At 39.1% G+C, this 21746-nt stretch overlaps 1 protein-coding gene across 1 annotated transcript in view; it reads left to right on the top strand.

The window, feature by feature from the left end:
• atrn (attractin) overlaps window positions 1-21485 on the top strand; it is a 412972-nt gene extending 391487 nt beyond the window's left edge. The window contains exons 28-29 of the mRNA XM_087991640.1: window positions 12485-12599; window positions 14102-21485. Coding sequence (XP_087847766.1) covers window positions 12485-12599; window positions 14102-14226 — 240 coding nt within the window. The 3' untranslated portion in view covers window positions 14227-21485. The remainder of the gene's footprint in view (window positions 1-12484; window positions 12600-14101) is intronic.
• The last annotated feature ends 261 nt before the right edge of the window (window positions 21486-21746 follow it).

The raw sequence follows: 21746 nt of genomic DNA, 5'->3' as shown, positions 1-21746 counted from the left end.
ATCACATGGAATTCTGGTCTCCCTGCTACAGGAAAGTTGTTTTGAAACTTGAAAGGATTCATCAAAGATTTACAAGGGATGTTGCTCGGGTTGGTGGGTTTGAGCTATAGGGAGAGGCTGAATAGACTGGGGCTATTTTCTGTGGAGCGTCGGAGGCTGAGGGGTGAGCTTATATAGGTTTATAACATCATGACTGGCATGGACAGAGTAAATAAACAAGCTCTTTTCTGTGGTACGGGTGTCCAAAACTAGAGAGCATATGTTTAAGATGAGAGGAAAGATATAAAAGGAACCTCAGGGGCAACTTTTTCATGCAAAGAATAGTGTGTGTATGGAATGAGCTGCCAGAGAAAGTGGTGGAGGCTGATACAATTGCAACATTTAAAAAGCATCTGGATGGGTATATGAATAGGAAGGGTTTAGAGGGATATTGGCCAAATGCTTGCCAATGGGTCTAGATTTATTCAGGTGATCTGGTCAGCATCGACAAGTTGGACCATGGTTCTGTTTCCGTGCTGTATATCTCTATAACTCTATGTACAGCTAACTGTTAATCAGTATATCCTGTTTTCCCTTTTTGAACAGATGTTGGCACACGTTGGCACAATTACGGGAAATGTTGGAAACATTCACTGCATAGTGTCAACGTAACCACTCTTCTGTTCTAGTGAATGATTGATCCACACTTGAAACACCAACTTCCCTGTTCTCAAACATTGTATTGAACATAGCAACTATTTGACAACAAAAGGTAAAGGGCTATCCTGCTGCCTTTCCCTCATCCTGGTCATTGCAAGATTTGACAGTGGAGGTGTTGACTAATCATGGCAAATAATTGGTATAAATTAGAATAATCATAGAGTATAATAGTAGAGAAATACTTCCAAATGAACCTGTTGAATTATAATCTGTTGTTGTGTGAATATTAACTTTGTCCACCCCAGTCCAATACCAGTAGAGAAAGAGTCAGCACTGTCCCGACTCAAGTACGACTTTAAAAACTCTCCTGGATTATTTTAAGAACCTTCTAAGCCTTTCATATTTTGTCCTGGTTAGTGTTATGGAAAAAATGAAATTCACTACTGTTACATTGCTATCATTTTTTACAATCTGAGATTTGCTTAGATAGCTATCCTTCCATTTCTCCCTGCCTGTTTGGTAGTCCATAGTGTATTCCCAACAATGCAATTGTCCCATTCTATTTTTAAATTCTACCCATATGACCTCAGTTGAGGAGCATTTCTAATGTTCTCTCCCACCTTATTGCAGTAATAGATTCATAGAACTGTATCCCAAAGGAACAGGCCCTTTGGCTCACATTCCTTGATCAATATGGTTTTAAAAAAATACTCTTCAACCTCTGCCTGCCCACCTAAAGATTGTGTACGCCAGAAAATTGTGCAGTCATTCCTGCTCCTCCTTCAATCATGGTGATAGCAATAATATCATATCAGAATGCAAGCCCATTTATGTCTGCACTCTGCCTGCCAGACTGACTTGGTAGTTGTTCTTCTTTGGCTGTGTACATTGTTCTGCCACTCTGTGTCCCATTGCTCTGCCAAATTACTTTAAACCCACTAGCAATGCCCTGGCATGCATGTTTTCAGATACAACCATCGGGCATCTCCAGGTACCATGTTCCTCAGAAATGAACCCAATGATCCCTCCCTCCTGCAAAGCCCTTCAGTTCTGTCCACCTATTTCTATATTCACTAGCATCTGGCACTGAATGAAATCCATCGATTGCACCTTTTGAAGTCTTTTTTTAATGTGACTGGTACCAATGGTAAATGACAATCTCTAGTCATCTTCTCCTTCTTCTCCTCACCCCTTATCCTTTTCCAAATGTCCTGCAGCATTCAATAATGTCCTTCATACTAACCCCAGGAAACAAGACACTATTCTGGAGTCAAGTCTGTGACTGCAGAAATACTTGTCTGTACCCCTTATTATTGAGTCTCCACTCTATTGTTCTCTCTCGTTCTCTATCTATCCCACCTATTCGTCTGACTCTCCACCCACCTACACCTGTATAGCTGGATTCTGGCTGCATTCTCTGGTCACTCTCACTCACCATTGTCCCTCCTGGACATAAACCCTCCTGGAGTGAGATGCATTCTGGGTCTTTCCTGACTGACTGCCTGCCTTCTGACCGATGGTCCCCATTCCTTCCCAGATTGCATTTCCTTAATCTGTGGGAAGACATGTCTAAAAATGTGCTATCCTCTACAGTGCCTCCAACTGACTCCCAATATGGTGCTGAGTCTGATCAAACTGGTGTAGTTCCTTCAGATGTGGTCATCAATGCTTCAAGTGCATCTGTGAAATCTTACATACTGTGTGCCATGCAACATATGGGACTGAGGTGTCCTGTCATACTTTTAGTTTAAAAAAAAAACCTCTCACCTTAAATTTAAGCCATGTAGAAAATTCAATAATCCAAGACAAACCCAGAAGGAAAACTAATGGTGGCGAAACAAAAATAGAAATTGCTGGAAAATCTCAGCAGATTTGGCAGCATCTGTGAAGGGAAATCAGAGTTAACGTTTTGGGTCCAGTGACCTTTATTCAGAACAGGTTTTGGAGAACTCTGGTCAAGTCACTGTATGTACCTGCCAAACATTCTGCTCTTAACCATTCAAGATTGTCTCAAATGGCTTATGTACTGTATCATAAAATCATGAGGGCATGGATAGGGCAGGATGAAACTGGTGCCATGACCAGACCATTCTTGCTCTCATTGAAAGGCAGAACCGACTCAAGGGGCTGAATGGGCTATTCCTTGTCCCGTTTGTATGTTCTTATTTACTCCCTTCAGAATCTTAATCAAATTGCCTCTTAGATTTTCTGATCAGTGTAAATATTAGCAATGATTCATTCTCTGTATTTCAATTTCTTCATCCACTCAATTATTCAGCTTGTTCTCTTCAATACCTATTCTGTAACCAGGGTATCCTTTTTATACTGTAGGGGAGAGGAACTTGTTAAAATCTTGTGTGAGTGGAGGAGGACAAGTGTTTCATTGAGACTTCTGCAACTGTGGAACATGGGAAGTTTAGCTGAAAGCTACCTGAGTATATTGAAGTAACATCTTTAAAGAGTACATCAAAACACAAAAGAGCACAGAAGCATTGTACTGTATTCCATGCACTAATATCAATGACTGCTGAAATATTTATTGCTTTTAGAGCATGGGATACAGTACAATCTTTCACTTCATAATATATTGTTCAGCATTCTGAAGATAGTAGAAGGTAAGCAGAAGAAAGATTAATATTCTGTACACTTGAAGTCTAATGATTCCACCATTTGAAATTGCAATTCATTTTACATCATAAAAAGCAATGACATGATTCTTTGTCACAGCATTTTCAGTTCATTTTGTCGGTGCTGGGTCCACTACTTTTCATCATTTATATAAATTATTTTGATGCGAGCGTAAGAGGTATAGTTAGTAAGTTTGCAGATGACACCAAAATTGGAGGTGTAGTGGACAACGAAAAGGTTACCTCAGATTACAACAGGATCTTGATCAAATGGGCCTATGGGCTGAGAAGTGGCAAATGGAGTTTAATTTAGATAAATGCGAGGTGCTGCATTTTGGGAAGCAAATCTTAGCAGGACTTATACACTTAATGGAAAGGTCCTGGGAGTGTTGCTGAACAAAGAGACCTTGGAGTACAGGTTCACAGCTAGTTAGGGCACTGTTGGAATATTGCGTGCATTTCTGGTCTCTTTCCTATCGGAAGGATGTTGTGAAATTTGAAAGGGTTCAGAAAAGATCTACAAGGCTGTTGCCAGAGTTGGAAGGTTTGAGATATAGGGAGAGATTGAATAGGATGGGACTGTTTTTCCTGGAGCATCGGAGGCTGAGAGGTGACCTTAGAAGTTTATAAAACCATGAGGGGCATGGATAGGGTAAATAGACAAAGTCTCTTCCATGGGGTGGGGGAGTCCAGAATTAGAGGGCATAGGTTTAGGGTGAGAGGGGAAAGATATAAAAGAGACTTAAGCAGCAGCTTTTTCATGCAGAGTTTCTGGAATGAGCTGCCAGAGGAAGTGGTGGAGGCTAGTACAATTGCAACAATTAAAAGGCATCAGGATGGGTATACGAACAGGAAGGGTTTGGTGGGATATGGGTCCAGGTGCTGGTAGGTGGGACTAGACTGGGTTGGAATATCTGGTCAGCATGGGCGAGTTGGACCGAAGGGTCTGTTTCCATGCTGTACATGTCTCTGACCCTAAGCCACTAATTTCCTTTAGCCACTCTCACTTCTGTGTTTAATGCACTGCTATCCAGCATTGATGTGATTGTTTCACCTGACTGCTTGGGCCCATTCAAAAACAAAACAATGCAACACTAGAAATCTGAAATTAATGGAATGCTAGAGAAACTTAGCAGGTCAGACAGCATCTGTGGAGAGAGAAAAACACCATTAACATTTCAGGTCAGATTCCTCTTTAAAACTAACATGAACCTTGATCCATATTTCCATTACTTACACTGTACAATATAATAATATTTTATTTACAGATGGTTGTTACTATGTAACATTGCATTATTTTCGTGCTGAATTGCATCCACCACTTAACTGATTAATTCTGGTGTACATCCAGTTTCTCCTATGGTTTCTCCTGTTCACCTTTAGAGTCTGGAAATCTCAGCAGGTCAGAGAGCAACCATGGAGAGAGAGCAAGCTAACATTTAGAGTCTAGATGATTCCTCATCAAAGCTGCAGTGAAGTGTGGAGGGGCCAGCATTTATGCCGAGGGCAGGGGTGGGCATAGGGTGCTGGGGGACATAAGATGTTATAGTTCAGATTAAGTGATTGGAATGTGAGAATGGCAGAACAGTGGTGTGTCTAACTGACAGAATTGAAAGAGCAGAGAGTCCCACTGTGGTAGGGGGAGAGGGGAGAGAGGACATGGTGACAGAGAATATAACAAATATAGCTAAAAGAAAGGGAAGAAATGGGAGTTGGTTCAATTGAGTTGAAGGTGTTGAACACAATATTAAGTCTCGCCAGGCTGAACTTATTCTCTCTCTGAACAATTTCTCCTTGAATTCATCTCACTTCTGCCACATCAAAGGAGTGGCTATGGCACCCGCATGTGCCCTAGTTATGCCTGCCTCTTTATGGGGTACGTGGAGCAATCCTCCTTCCAGTCCTAAACTGGCCCCATCCCACCATTCTTTTCTCTGTACATTGATGACTGCTTTGGTGCTGCTTCATGCTGCAGCCAGGACCTTGAAAAATTTGTTAATTTTGCTTCCAATTTCCACCCCTCTGTAACTTTCACGTCATCCATTTCTAAAGCTTCCCTTCCTTTTCTTGACCAGTCTACATTTCGGGAAATAAACTTTCCACTGTTATCTACTACAAAGCCACTGACTTCCAGAGCTACTTTCACTACAGCTCATCATAAACCATGTCCTTCAAGGACTCCATGTCATCCTCCAAGTTCCTTCACCTATGTCATATCTGTTCGGATGATACCATCTTCCAAAACACTGCTTACATGGCTTCCTTCCTCCATAACCATGGTTTCGTGCCCACTGTGGTTGAAGGGGCCCTCAACCGCATCCAACGTATCACCTGTGTTTTCCCCCCTTGCCCTTTTCCATCACTCACAACAGCAGGTTTCCTTTGTCCTCACTTTTCATCCCACCAGGCTGCATATTCATATAATCTATATTTCAGACAACCCCAGCATAAACTACTACCAAACACATCTTCCCCTCATTTCCTGTTTGTATTTCGCAGGGATTGTTTCTTCTGAAGACCCCAGTCTATTCTCCGACCATCAACATTACCTCCTGTAGCTCCCCCCCACCCCATCCCACAGCACCTTCCCATGTAACCACAGAAGATGCAATACCTGCCCCTTCACCTCCTCCCTGCTCACCATCCAAGGGCCAAAACAGTCTTTCCAGCATTTCACCTATCTCCAATCTGGTGCATTATGCTTGCTACAGCCAGTGTGGCCTACTGTTTTCTTTATTTCTCTTTTTGTTTGCTTATCATTTGGAAAGAACTCTGTTGCAGTGATGGTATCCATTGGCAGCAGCGAGTGGGTGCAGCAGTGCAGACTCGAGTATGCCCAGTAGTGTTGAGTCAGGGCAACAGCGTTAAAGGCATGTTTGGGTTCTTGGCGGCTGCTGATGAGGTAGTCCTAGCGCTAACTCATGACTCTTGCAGCAAAGGTGAGTTTGGGTTCCCAACAGTGTCTACATCCAGTGCAGATACATGGAGGCAATGGTGGAGGAGAGTTTGGACCAAATACAAGACCCGGCAGCATCAGCAGTGGCTGCATTGGTGAACTCCATAAAGGACTCATAGTGGCGAGGGCATCAGTGGAGATGACTTTTGTTCCAGTGGCAGCTGTGCGACAAAGGGGACTTGTGCCTGGTCAGCAGGCCCATGACCCATGGCAGATTACTTAATAAGGACTGTGAAGTTAAACATCTGTTCTTGATATCTTAATTTTTCTGCCCTTATATTCTAGTTTTTGACTTATTTTAAATGGCACTGGAGAGTGGTGACACTACAGAATCCCTATGTGTGGATGCAGGCCATTCGGACCATCAAGTCCACAATGATCCTCTGAAAAGCATCCCACCTAGACCTATTTCTCCCAACCTCATTCCCTGTAATCCTTCATTTCCCATAACTAATGCATTTCAACTACTCATCCGTGGGCACTGTAGGCAATTTAGCATGGCTAATTGACCTAACCTGCATATCTTTGGATGGTGGGGGGAAACCGAAGCATCCGGAGGAAATCTACACAGTCAGAATCAGAGTCCTACAGCATGGAGACAGGCCCTTTGGCCCAAACTGGTCCATGCAACCAAAATGTCCATCCACACAAACCCCATTTCTCTGCACTTGGCCCATATCCTTCTAAACATTTCATATCCATGTATTTATCCAAATGTCTTTTAAATGTTGTTAATGTACCTGCCTGAACCACTTCTGCTGGTAGCTCATTCCATATGCATACCATCCTCTGTGTAAAATAGTTGCCCCTGAGGTTCCCTTTTATTCTTTCCCTTCTAACCTTAAACTGATGCCTTCTCGTTCTTGATTCCCCAACCCTTGGAAAAAGAGAATGATTCACCTTATCCATGCCTCTCATGATCTTAGACACTTTTATAAGATCCCCTTCAGTCTCCTACAATCTAAAGAAAAAAGTCTGAGCTTGTCCAACCTCTCCCTAGAACTCAGGCCGTTGAGTCTTGACAACATCCTTGTAAATTTCTTCTGCATTCTTTCCAGTTAAGTAACATCCTTCCCATAGCAAGGTGACCAAAACTGAACAGGATATTCCCAAGTTCAGCCTCACCAGCTTCCTGTACACTCCAACATAACTTCCCAACTTCTACACTCAGTACCCTGACTGATGAAGAAGGCCAGTGTGCCAAAAGCCACCTTCATGCCCTGACTACCTGTGACTCCATTTTCAGAGAACCATGCACCTGAACTCCAAGGTCCTTCTGTTCCACTACACTCCTTAAGGTCCAACCATCGATGGTCATGGGGAGGACATATAATCTCCACACAGCTACCTGAGGCTGAAATTCAACCCTGGGCTTTGGCACTGTGAGACAGCAGTGTTAACCATTGAAGTTTTAACTGTATTTTGTAACAAAATGCACGTGACAATAAATAAATGAAATTAAATATGATCTTGTCCTATCTATTCACCTTTTGTGTGACACCTTATCAAATGCTTTCTGATGGCTAGATATACAACATGTACATCATCCACAATTGCTTTTTACATGTTCAGAAAACTCCAGCAACTCATGATTTTCCCTTCATAAAACCATGCTGACTCTAATGGACTGCATTTTGATGTTGCAAATGTCCTGATATTACTTTCTTAATAATGGGTTTTAATAATTCTCAGTGATATATGTCAAACTAACTGATCTGTGGTTTCCTATTTTCTGTCTCCCTCACTTTTTAAATAGGGGCATTGTGTTAGCATTTTTCCAATCCACTGGAATCATTCCCTCATCCAGGATATTTTTGCAATATTATAACTAGTGGATCTACTATTTCTGCTACTACTTCCTTTAAAATCCTAGGATGTACGCCATCAGACCTTGTGGACTTTTAATTGCCCATCTGTGTTGGAACCTCTGGGTGTCTATATATTTCTCTCACAAGGCTAAGGATTAACACAGACTAGTTCAGTTAATTGACCAGTATCCCAGTTGTGACTTTGATGCATTTCCATCTAGTTCTCATCGCATGAATGAGAGACTAATTATAAACCCAGTACAGGAATCTGCTTTGGCTTCATTTGTCTGAACATTCAGCTGCCTCGCATTAGCACCTCAGCAATTTCTTCAAGGAACCTGCAATATAATCCCCGCACATGTGAAGAGTTATATGCAGCTAAAAAGCCTCTGGGTCTTTTTCAAGTGAATAAAATTATTGGAATGTTTACTAATTTACTCTGTAACACTAAGTTCAATTTTGCAGCAACTATACTCTGTTTTAATTTACAAAAAAAAAACAAAATCAATATGAGTAGGTTGGATAGAATAGACAGGGTGAAACTGTTCACACTCTCAAAAACAACAAGAGGCAACAGATTTAATGTGAAAGAAGCAAAGATGAATTAAGGAAATACACTTTCACTCTGAGTAGTTAAAGTATGGAGGGCACTGCCCAGAAGTGTGGTGGAGGGACGTTCAATTGAGGCATTCAAGAGGGTGTTTTTTTACAATTCATTTATGAGCTGAGGATGTCGCTAGCTAGGCCAGTATTTATTGCCCACTCCTAATTGTCCCAAGGGAGTTGAGTCAACCACATTGCTGTGGTTCTGGAGTCACATGTAGCCAAACCAGGTAAGGATGGCAGTTTCCTTCCCTAAAGGACATTAGTGAGCCAGATGGGTTTTTCTGACAATCGACAACAAATTTATGGTCATCATTACACTCTTAATTCATGGTTTTTATTGAATTCAAATTCCACCCTGTGCCTTGGCAGGATTTGAACTTGGGTGCCCAGAACGTTATCTGGATCTCTGGATTCACAGTCCAGTAATAATACCACTAGGTCATTGCCTCCCCAGCTATGGAATGAATGAGTATTTGGATTTTAAAAAGTGCAAAGATATGGGGGTAAAAACAAAAGCTTGGTGCTATGTCATGTTGCTGATTTAATAAACTGGAGCATTCACTATGAGTTGACTGGTGTTTTTGTGTTGAAAATGTGTTGCTGGAAAAGCGCAGCAGGTCAGGCAGCATCCAGGGAACAGGAGAATCGACGTTTCAGGCATAAGCCCTTCTTCAGGAAGGGCTTATGCCCGAAACGTCGATTCTCCTGTTCCCTGGATGCTGCCTGACCTGCTGCGCTTTTTCAGCAACACATTTTCAGCTCTGATCTCCAGCATCTGCAGTCCTCACTTTCTCCTGGTGTTTTTGTGTGCCATACAAATTACTCTGATTCTGTGAGCTAGATATTCAGGCTTCCAAACTGTTTTATTTTGCTTTGGGAAATGGTGGTGTTAGTATTGTTTTGCCAACTATATCTTTAGTAGTAGACTTAATTAATGCAATGTCAGGTTTTTGTTTCCAGCACACTTTGATTTCCTGCTTCAGTCTCCTCCTCTTGGTTATGTTGCTTCAGGCAAAACAAGCATAATATTATTATTAGAGAGGGTATGTAAAATTGCTAGTGATACCAATAGTGATGTTAACGTGAACTATCTGCATTATTTAACAACAGTAGCAAGTGCATTAACCCAGAAGGGTGATACCAAAGTTGTTTTGAATTTGTTATTGTCTGAACGTAGTTCCTGAGTGTGTGGTGGAGGATGGTTCATTCAGGTCATTCAGAAGAAAATTAGCTGTATATCTCAAAAAGAAAACAGGTCGAAGATGGGAAATCCGTATTCACCAGGGACAAGGACGTGGATGATCGTATGTTGATATTAAGGAGGAGGAGGTGTTTGGTGTCTTGGAAAACGTTATGGTAGCTAAGTCCCCATGGCCTAATGGGCTGTGCCAAGATTCAGAGGGTATTAAGAGAGGAGAATGCAGGAGCCTTGACTGAGATCTTTGTATCCTCTTCAGCCACAGGTGAGGCCCCAGAAAATTGAGAATAGCCAATATCATTCCTTTTAAGATCATTCCTTTTAAGAAATGCAACAGGAATAATCCAGGAAATTATAAGACATCAGTGATAGGGAAATTATTGGAGAAGATTCTTAGGGATAGAATTTACTCAAGTGGAAAATAATGAACTTAATAGAAATAGTCAACCTGGCTTTGTGCAGGGAAGGTTTCATCTCTCAAAGTTGATTGTCACTCATTAGAAACTCAAAGATGCTTGAAGGTAAGGCAATAGATGTTACCTGTCTGGACTTTAAGAAAGTGATGAGGTCCGTCATGGTAGGCTGGTTCAGAAGATTAAGTCACATGAGATCTACAGTGAGTTGGTACATTGGTACATTGGATACAAAATTGGCTTGGTCGTAGAGGAGGTCTGCATGTTAGATTACCTGGTGGTACTAAACTTGAGTAAGTGTCTAATCCAGTACCACAAATTGTGACTTGAGTCCTGAAGTTGACCTCTAGACTATTCAGCTGGGAGCGAATTTGGCTTCTGATCACAGTTAGCAACTTCCACTTGAGGACAAAAACTGGCTTAGGTATAATGTTTTCTGCAGTTCAGATACCTTGCTGACAATCATGATCAAATCACACAAGAGAAATGGTCGCTTGGACAAGGTACTAGAGGATTACCAGTGCCTGTAAAATTGATAGGTTTTATTTAAAAGAACAAAGACCATCTTGTATTTAGCAGAGCTGAATGATAGAACAGACTTAATGGGTTGAACAGCCAAATGCTTTGCAATTGTCCCAGCAATCAGCAAAGGGATATGGGCCAAATGCTGGCAAGTGGAACTGCATCAGTTTAGGATATCTGGTCGGTGTGGATAAGTTCAACCAAGGAGTCTGTTTCTGTGCTGTATAACTCTAAGACTCTAATGAGCCAGTGGAGATATAATGGGTCTAGTGCTTACCATGTTTAACTTTTTGAGGTTCTAACTTGTCATTCATGTTTTTATATGGGATTTGATTTAAATGTACACACAGCTTCTGATATTATTTGCAAAATTTAAAATGTACAGAAAGGATATTTTTAATTAAAAGCAGGTTGGCGTTTGAAAGCAAAGAGTAGGCGAGTATTAAACATCAGAAAGCTCTCAGAATGGTGGGGTGGGTCTGGATGGGGTGCTGTTTCGAAAACTGATGTGGACTCGATGCAGTGTAAGAATTCTATGATTCTCAACATTCGATCCCACCAACCCATCTGTGCAAACCAAGTTACTGACCCAAATTTACACCAGTGGGCCTCAGTTGTGCAGAGAGAAGATGGTTTATTAGGTAACTTGACATGATTTGACCACAAATATTGCTTTTCAAGCTTTGTTTGTACATTTACTTAGTGGTAAGATCCTGGGGGATGTTGTTGAACAAAGACACCTTGGAGTGCAGGTTCAAGGTTCCTTGAAAGTGAAGTCCCACATAGACAAGATAGTGAAGAAGGCATTTTGTATGCTTTCCTTTATTGGCCAGTGCATTGAGTATAGGAGTTGGGAGGTCGTGTTGTGGCTGTACAAGATATTGGTTAGGCCACTATTGGAATACTGAATTCATTTCTGGTTTCCCTGCTATAGGAAGGATATTGTGAAACTTTAAAGGGTTCATAAAAGATTTACAAGGATATTGCCAGGGTTGGAGGATTTGAGCTGTATGGAACTATATAGGCTGGGCTATTTTTCCTGGACCTTTGGAGGCTCAGAGGTGACCTTATAGAAGTTGATAAAATCATGAGGGGCAGCCAAGGTCTTTTTTCCAGGGTAGGGTAGTCCAAACCTAGAGGGCATAGGTTTAAGGTGAGCCAGGAAAGAATTAAAAGGGACCTGAGGTGCAACTTTTTCACGCAGAGGCTAGTTCGCGTATGGAATGAGCTGCCAGAGGAAATGATGAGGGCTGGTTAAATTACAGCATTTAAAAGGCTTCTGGATGGGTATATGAATAGGAAGGGTTCAGAGGGATATGGACCAAATGCTGGCAAATGGAACGAGATTAATTTAGGATATCTGGTCAGCATGAACAAGTTGGATCGAAGGGTCTGTTTCCGTGCTGTACAGCTCAATGACTCTTTTTATATGTGTGCAGTATGTTTTAGTATTATTCATTGGACGGCTGTCTTCTCCTCAATGAAAGGAGCTAGTGTTCAAGAAGAAGCTAATGATTAATGGTGTTGAATGTAACTTTATGCAGTACCAAAAAGCTATAATTTTTAAAAACGTTTTAGACTTTAATCCAGATATGTCAGTCACGTAAAGATCAATAGTTTTCAATCCAATTTATATCTGCTGTCATAACCTCCAATCCCAGTCTTAACTTGGTCCTTTATGAAATAAGTAAATATTAATTTTTCTTCTCTTGCAGACTATCCCTAAACCCATTGCGTTAGAGCCGTGCTTTGGTAATAAAGCAGCTATTCTCTCGATATTTGTACGATTACCAAGAGGAGTGGGAGGAATACCACCACCAGGGCAGTCAGGTCAGTGACAATCCTTTGTTTATCTTAACTAGACAAAACCTGAAAGAACGACTGATGCCTGGAAATCAGAAACAAAACTAGAAATTGCTGGAAAATCTCAGCATGTCCTTTGCCTCAATTTTTCTTCCCAAATTAAGCCTAATTGAAATGCAGATTGTTTCACGCAAAAAGATCAACTATTTACTATAGCTGAATATTTCTAATGAAGGGCTTATGGCCAGAACGTCTCAAGCTCCTTGGATGCTGTCTGACCTGCTGTACTTTTCCAGTGCCACACTTTTTGACATGTGCCAGAAAGAGTCTATCAAGAACAGAATATAATCCAGCAAAATATGTTTTAAGAATTAAAGCACCAGTTACTTTTACAAATAATTATTTTAGGCATTTTAAAATGTAAATCCTATTTTACATTTTTGAAGCATAGAATGTGAGTACAGAAATCTAGGATGGTGCGGTGGCTCACTGGTTAGCACTGCTGCCTCACAGCACCTAAAGTCGATTTTAACCTCAGGCAACTGTCTAAATAGATTTTGCACAATGTCCCTGTGTCGGTGTGGGTTTCTGCTAGGTGCTGCAGTTTCACAACCCAAAGATGTGCAGGCTAGTTGGATTAACCATGTTAAATGTGGGGGTTACGGGCCAGGATGCAGGTCCAGTGTTGGAGGGTATGCTGTTCGAAGGGTCCGTGTGGACTCAACTGGCCCTATTTATATATACTATCATGTGATTCTATGAAATAAGCCACCGTGCCAATGTCTTTATCTCTCATTGGAATTTTAAATACATTTGCCATCCTTTCCTCATTTATTAAAATTTAATGTAAAAAGATGGTTCTGAAGTTCTGGATGTAAGTTGCTTGCTGAGCTGGAAGGTTCGTTTTCAGATATTTCATCATCATACTAGATAACATCATCAGTGAGCCTCCAGTGAAGCGCTGGTGTTACGTCCCACTTTCTATTTGTTTAGATTTCCTTTGGTTGTTGATGTCATTTCCGGTGTTGGTGAAGTCCTTTCCAACACCGGAAATGACATCACCAACCCAAGGAAACCTAAATCCATAAACAGAAAGTGGGACATAACACCAGTGTTTCACTGGTAGCTGACTGATGATGTTACCTAGTACGGTGACAAAACGTCTGAAAACGAACCTTCCAGCTCAGCGAACAAACCTACATCCAGAACCTCAACCTGAATTACAAATCTTCTCAAACGCTCTAAGGTGCTGAAGTGTTGATTGACAGAAGAAAAACTTTTTCTGCATTCTGCCCCAATTAACTCTTTGTTTGAAGGAAATCTTCTTTCTGGGTTTTAGGGCAGTAAGTCTGCCAGAAGGCATTGAGGGTAGGCTCCTGATGCCTGGCCTCCTCATTTTACGTGTGTGGGAAATCATACATGCCTGCATCTTGGATGACTTTCGACCATTCTCATTATATGTGTTTCTCACCAACGATGTTGTAGCTTTTGAGGCACTAAGTTTGTTTTGTTGTGTCCTTTTTCCTTAGGTCTTGCTGTAGCCAGTGCGTTAGTTGACATTTCCCAGCAAAAATCAATGGATCACAAAGAGAAGTCTGGAGCTGTGAGGAATAGGAAACACCTTCCCCCTGCACAACCGGGCACCTGCATTTGACACTTCAAAGCCTCATTTTGTCAATCTCTGAAGGATTTTTTTAAGAAAACTTGGCTTGAGGTGCCGGTCAACTTCCATTGAGATTGTGGCCGAAAGAGACAAAAATCATTTTAAGAAATCCATATCTCTCCATCTTGTCCCTCTGCATGTGTGAGATTTGCTCGCTGAAGATTATGTACTAGTGTCTGTATTTCCAAGACGGAGATTTGCATCATGTAATGCCCTTTTGTTTTGCATTCACTTAGTGAAATCCCGTTGAGGTCACATTGTCCAGAGAAAGAGGAAGCGATAATCAAAAGCAATATCTGTTTTTTTAAACCTTTTTATTCATCCCTAGGAACTTCAGGTGATGGAGGGCCAGAGAGAACTTTATAAAGTTGATATATGTTAAAAAGAAGTGCTGAAATGAAAAGAATGTGATATTACATGCTTTTGGCCATTGTAACAGATTATAGCTCTATTGTTAGAACCCAGATACAAGTACGGTCTGTCTCAAGTTGCCACAGATGCCAGTTCTGTTGGCTTGTTTCAGAATGACTGCAGATCATATTTATACAGGGACACTTATAACATACCTCAGCTTGTATATAAAGAAATAGTCATTCAGAATTGCTACATCTCAATTTTAATAACATTCAGGAACGTTCCAAGAAAGCTAGAGAACAGAATTATTCTCGAGTAACACTATTTGCTGACATTTTTTTTCTTTTCTCTGTCCAGGTTAACAATTACCCATATGCTTTCTCATTTTATGGAAAATTTGGTAGGAAACACTAAATTGGAAGCAAGGTGATCTGCATCGTTTTGATGAGAACCTTGGCAGTGAATTTTGTAATTTTACCCTGAAATATGAAAGTTAGTAAGAACCTGGGAGCAATAGAAATGGTCTGTTTAGATTTGATGTTTGATCTTTGTGAAGTTGTCTCGCTTTGACATGAAGGAACAGTTCACCTATGAAATGGTTAGCATGTCTAGCGAAACTTGATCAAAAATAATTCAGTCAAATTTATAAGAAACAGAACTAAGTGACTATGGTTAGCAGTAAATATCAACTTATCACAATAATTTGATGGACTGTTCGCTGTGTGATTTATATGCTCTGTACTATATATCATGTCTTTAATGCTCCCTCCCAGCCACTTGGAACCAAATAGAATAAAACAAAGAACTGTAGATGCTGGAAGTCTGAAACAACAAATAGTAAAAATTGATGGAGAAAGTCAACCGGTCTGGCAGCATTAGTGGATAGAAAATAGTTAATGTTTTGCGTCTGAAAGGTTGCTGGTCTCAAAATGTTAACTGTTTTCTCTCCACAAATGCTGCCAGACCTACTGAGTTTCTCCAGCAATTTCTAACTGAACAGAATATTGATCTCTGCTGTTCTCTTGTGAAAACTGCTCCTTTTTATGCATGTTAAAAAGTACTTTCACACTGGCTGTTTTACAAGAAACTTTGATATATACACTGGAGTGGTCTTGTGCTAGTCAAGCATGAGATCTGAAAGCTTGCTTAGTCATTGATATTGAAAGTTGTTGCTTGCAACAGAACCACTTGGTCCATTTTGCTGAGCTAGAAACATCATTACAGATTTAAAAAGTGAAAATGATGGACATTTGGATTAAAAATTGAGAATGCTGTAAACATAAAAAATAATTCAGCACCTGTTCTGCACCGAGGTCAGTATTTCAAGCATGGTTCTTCTGCAAAACTGAGCATTACTTCAGCTTAACAATATCTTCAAAACAATGATTAAAAATTAATATCATCAGTATAACCTTTCAACAAAAATAGTTATGACATTGACTTATGCCCAAGATGGTAAAGTTTCATTTCACCTTCAAATGTTGAAATTCCTGCAATGAGCTCCAATAATTCTAGATATTGTAAAAGAAAAATAATTTCAGAATTTACAGCATTCACAACTATCTCGGAATTTTTTGGTTTTACCTGCTGAACACTATTGCAATTGGCTAATTTAAAAACCAACATTACTGCATGTTAACAGCGATTCCAAATCTCAGATTTATCAGAAATTTCAACTGGTGCTGATTTAACTCATAGGATTCTAGCGACCCAGAAATATGATTATCATTGCTACTAATCACTAACTAATGGAGTGATACAAAGAGGCATTTAAATTTTAAAAATAAGGACTTTATATAAGCATTTTACAACTGGTCAAATTTCTTGCATTTATTATTAAAGAAATCTGAGTTTTTTCAGCAGGTGTTAACAGCACATTGTGTACTCGTTCCATTTAATTCAGGGCATACACCAAAGTCTGTGCCCAGATCTCTCACTCCAGAAATTAATGGACATTGTAGAAACTTGAATGTTTGGCATTGGGAAATCCAATTTGTCATTTGATGTTTGCACCTCTTTACTCTCACCAAGTAAGGACAAGACATTCTGAGGTACTACATAATTCAACTGACCATGTCAAATTTGAGTTGTTGCTAAAGTTTGTAATAATTTACTTGAATTTAGAGTAACTTTTTTTTTTCGAATTTAGAAAGCCACAATGCATTAATAATGATTACTGAAATTAGTGGTTTCAAAGTACAATGAGTATAAATATAATTTGGAATCTAAATGCTTCCCAAAATGTTAATTTAATAAAGTGAGAAAACAGATGCTGGCAGGTCTTGAGCTCTTGGTCTGTTTGTCAAAAGGAATTTTTTTTTCAGTGACCTAGATTTAACTGGTCAGGTGATATACCCCTGTTTTGGCTTTAATGTGGAATTGCTATTACTTTTACATTCATTAGATTCTAAAATTGTGGGACTTTTTATATTATCTGTGAAAGGTAATAAACTGTGATTATTATCATTCATAGATAGCAAGCTTAGGGCTGGAAGAAAGGTAGTCAAGGATACTTCTAAACCAAACACACTGAACAATTATTCTTTAATAAAAATTTCTTAATTAGGGAATCAAAGCTAGTTGAATTTATTTTGTACCAAGATGCAGAAACAATTGACCTATTTTTTTTTCCTCTTCATAAGACTGTAAATTACTTCTTAAACTACAGTCTTTTGCTTTTCACCTTTAAATATGCCCCCTAAAAGAAGCAGGAATTTGTATTTTCTTGCCATCAGTGAAGAAAGGAACAAGTAACTACTGGCTGTCTGAGCTAGTTGACAAGCTCATTTGTTTTAGTCTTAAGCACAGTAGGATCTCAAGCAATTCCCCTCTCATCAACTTCCCAATGCACAGTTCTACTCTATACTAATCCATTGATGGGACCAGGAATCACATCTGGCCACTTAGCTCATGGGTCAAAAACTGAGACAAATGTTTATTTTTTATTAGTCTTTCATGGGTTATTTCCGTCACTAGCATTTCATCCTAAAATGCCCTACAGATATAGCATTTTTTTGTACGGACTATGAAGGTGATTTATTTTCTTCTCGGTTGTGCAGTCTTTGAATTATGTAGAACTGGCAAATGCTGACAGATGGAAGGAGGGCCAAAAATCTGATTTTATCTTAGCAATTCCTGTCTGTGGGGAAACTAATCTGCTTTCCTTAATGCTCTGCCTAGTCTAAATCCAACATTAATACTTTAATTTCTTCATTCAGACTTTACTGCAATAATGTCAGCCTGTTTGACAATTATTTTGTTTCTGTAATGTGACTCTGCAGGAACACTTGGTTCAGCTGGTTATTGTTAAGTTCTAGCTTTGACACGAAGTCTAACCCAACTAACAGTTTATATATGAGGAAACAACACTTTTCAGCTCAGATTTGAGATCTTTATGCTTTTGTAGTTTCCAAATGAAATGAATGAAGGCTTTTTTCAGTATTCCCACTTACTTAGATGCTACAGATCCATTGCCTGAATGTTAAAACAATATTTATTTAACATCCAAACATTTAGAAGCAACAATTCAGAAAGGTGAGCAGCTATGAAGGAGGGAGAAAAGTATTAGTTAGGCTCCTACCTGCTTGCTTAGCAGACACCTACTGCCTGTCATCTTAGTGTCCCCACCAACTGCACCAGAATAGATTAATGTCTTTCAGTCATGTGTCATTTATGGAATCTTGATATGTGCAAACTGACTACTGTACATCCCAATGTTAACTACACTTGAACAGTATACTGTTGATTGTAAGCATTTTGGAATGTCTTCAGGCTAGGATTAGGTGCTATACAAATGCAATTTATTTTACAATGCTCATTTTTCAACAAATGAGCACCCTGCCATCAAGGCATACAGCTAGACAAGGGTTGATGGAGATTTTGATTTATTGCTGTTGGCCAATTCTCAGATAGCCTTTACCCATCCACTGCAAATAGTTGTTTCTTGTTTTTCTGTCAACAGTTAACTTACAACACCATCAGTGAAACCCATTTCTAACCTAAAGATTGTTCTTTGCCTGTGCTGACATTTTATTTCTTCTGATTCATTTCTTTAAATAATCAAACTTTAAAATAATTGTTCCATTAATCATAAGATTGCTTTACCAGTATTGGTGGGCTTTCGTTATAGAGTAGCAGAGTCGATGTTTAATCAAACTTGCTGTGAACGAAGTTGAAATTAGTCACAATGGAAGTTCCTTTGTAAGACAGCGTAACTTAATTTCTTTTGCTTCATAGCTGTATTAGAAAACACTTTGATGGGCATCTTGGCTATTGATGTTTTTCTTCCCTTTTTCTCGTCCTATCTCCATATTATACAACTAATGAGACAAATTTTCATTTGACACCCAGACTATTGACTCATTGGCATATATTATCTTTTTTACCCTATGCATATTTTGCTGGATCTCAGCCTTTTGAGTTTTACATTCTGTATAGGCCAATTAAAAAGGCATGTTATCTTGAGTTAGCTAGTACCAGTGCGTAACCCAGATTTTGAGTTTTCTATAAATAATCACATTGTTCAACTTTTTCACACCACTTGTTCAGTCAAATGTAAAATAAGCAAGGGTTAGGACATGATCTATCTTCAGTAGAATTGTATGTGAAGAATGTACTGTACAACATGTTAATCTTTAGGACAATTCTACCCCCTTCAATTCACCACATGTGCTTACTGTTCCAGTTCTAGGAGAGAGGGTTCTATCTTGCTGCACTCCTTTATAAGTAAAACCCATAGGTCACCTTCAGATTAATAGTTTAACATTGCAATTGGAGTGGCTATTGCACTGTTGAGCAGGGAGTTTATATTTTTTGGAATGCATTACAGAGAGTAATGATCAAAATTGAAAATGTAAATACTTCAATCTACTTGGAAGGGGAGTGCAGAGTCTGGTCTTTGCTAACAAGTTAAAAACATTCTACTTAGCTGTTGCAATCAAGTAAAATTAGGTAAGTTTTTTTTAAATGACTAATTTGTATCAAACCTTGAAATCAGAGCATTAAACAGTGACAGATACAGAGTTGGAAACTTTCCCAACATGCATAGAAGAATGCACAGCCTGTTGTGTATTGTGAAGTGTTTTAAACAAGTGATTGATGTGAAACATTGCTGTGTTGCAAGGTGCATTGTTTGGTATGATATGGAAGCAGTGATTTTGCTAACATGTTTTTTAGTGAGGTGAGATACAAAGTCTTATACAGATTAAAGATCCTTTACAGAAAGTGACATTGGTGGTTGCACTGTTGAGAAATAACTTTGGACTTTAGTAACTGTGCATCGCCCTACTGCAACACATTACAAATATTCAGCAAGTCCATCAACATGTGAGTAGAAAAAAGATAAATTAAGTAATTGGGGGTTCTGAAAAATTCATAACCTTCCTTCTTTGCTTCCAGATGCCAATGGATTTGCTAAACAAAAGTCATAATCTTCCTTATTTGCTTCCACATATGAATGGACTTGCTGAGTTTCCCATTATATTTTGTTGTTTATTTCAGGATTTGATCATCTGCTATTGAGTGCTTCCTCTGAAAAATCATCCTCACCTCACTGTTGAGAGAATAGCCTATTCAATACTCACTTGAAAACAAGCTTAAATTATTGTGAAATGGAGTGAAAGGAAAATCTCGAGATGAGGTTAAATTCTAGTGACACCACTGCAAAAAGGCTAAAAGATAATGCTCTACGAACAGCATGTTGATTGAAGTGGCCACAGACCGCCATTTTATGTGCACAACTGAAAAAAGTGCATGCATTGTCTTTTAGAAGATAGCTATCTTATATAATCGCTGAATTTAGTCAAATGGCTGTCTGTTGGGGGAGAAAAACACAATTGGAACAACATTCTGGAGCCACCTGGACTTGTGCTTTTAATTAATCTGGTCTTTCTTGACACAAATCAAATCTAATGTTTCAGAAAGGTACAGCAAAAATGGCTATTTATGGTTCTTCTTTTACTATAAAATCATTTCTTTTTAAAAAAATGATCAATCAGTACAAATATTGGACCTGTCCTTGGAACTAATATCTTAAAAATCCAGAAAGAGGATAATTGAGCAATTTAAATAGACACTTTTTTTTGGAAAAGGAATTGTGATATTTTGGAATTATTGGCATAACTTGCCAACTGTTTCTAACACTGCATCGCGAAAATAAAGAAAATCAATGACATGCCAAGAATCAAGCATTAAGACAACTTAAAGTGTTCAGAATCCCAAAATGGAATTGGATTTACCATTAGTTTGGGGATTGCATTCCACAGTTCTTCCATGTTTTACTGTAAGGCAGAAATCTTATTTATGGAGGACTTGCTTTTCCAGTGATAATAGCAAAGATGGTAAACCCTTCACACTTACTGTTTGCCAGAAGATTCCCTCACTCCCACGCGTTTCCCTCCCAATTCTGTTAATATGCCCTAACTTTACAGATACATACAGCAGAACATTTGTACTTGGGACCAAGTGCTTAATAGTCTTTTCCTGATGTATCATTTGCCTGATCACTTGAACCATGAGCTGTGAAAACGCACAAGGCATCATATAAACCAATGGCTGATTTTTCTGTAAAGTCTTCACATATTGCTTCCAGAATGTTCTTCCTGTACTCTTACTTCCATGTGCATAAAATTAGTAGTTTGTTAATATGTATAATTTAGCATCGATTGCACTGGTATGTAAATATTGAGTAAGTATTGTAAACTGTTTTACTGCGAGGGGGATTGTTGAGAGAGTAACATTTAGGATTGCACTTTTTCGTATAATTTTTTGTATTGTAAAATAACAGCTAATTTAATGGTTGAAATTTGAATTGAAATAGAAATAATAAAGAACTACAAAGTGGGGGAAATTACTGTAATACTCATGTAAATAAAGGATGAAATTTCACTGAAATCAAACTAGTTTCAGTTGTGATACTCTGAATTATGAAAGTGCTTTCCTATTTTACAGTAATTTGTGCAGTTCTTTGAACCATCCCGAGATTATGAAAAGTTCGTGTTAATGCAAATTCTTTGTTTCCTGCGCATTGTTACAAACGACTACTATTTAAATTGTAAAGAAGTGAATTCAGTTCAGCTTTAGTTTTATATTTTTGTCACGTCAAAAAGACGTTGCTTCAGGGAGGTCAGTATCATGCTTCTGTCAAATTTAATTCTACT

Source organism: Chiloscyllium plagiosum, unplaced genomic scaffold (genome assembly GCF_037043375.1).
Source record: "Chiloscyllium plagiosum isolate Xiang-an unplaced genomic scaffold, Cpla_swu_hap1 HiC_scaffold_1, whole genome shotgun sequence".
NCBI classification, from domain to species: Eukaryota; Metazoa; Chordata; class Chondrichthyes; order Orectolobiformes; family Hemiscylliidae; genus Chiloscyllium; species Chiloscyllium plagiosum.
The sequence above is the reverse complement of the archived record's forward strand: the minus strand, read 5'-3'. Positions and strand labels throughout refer to the sequence as shown.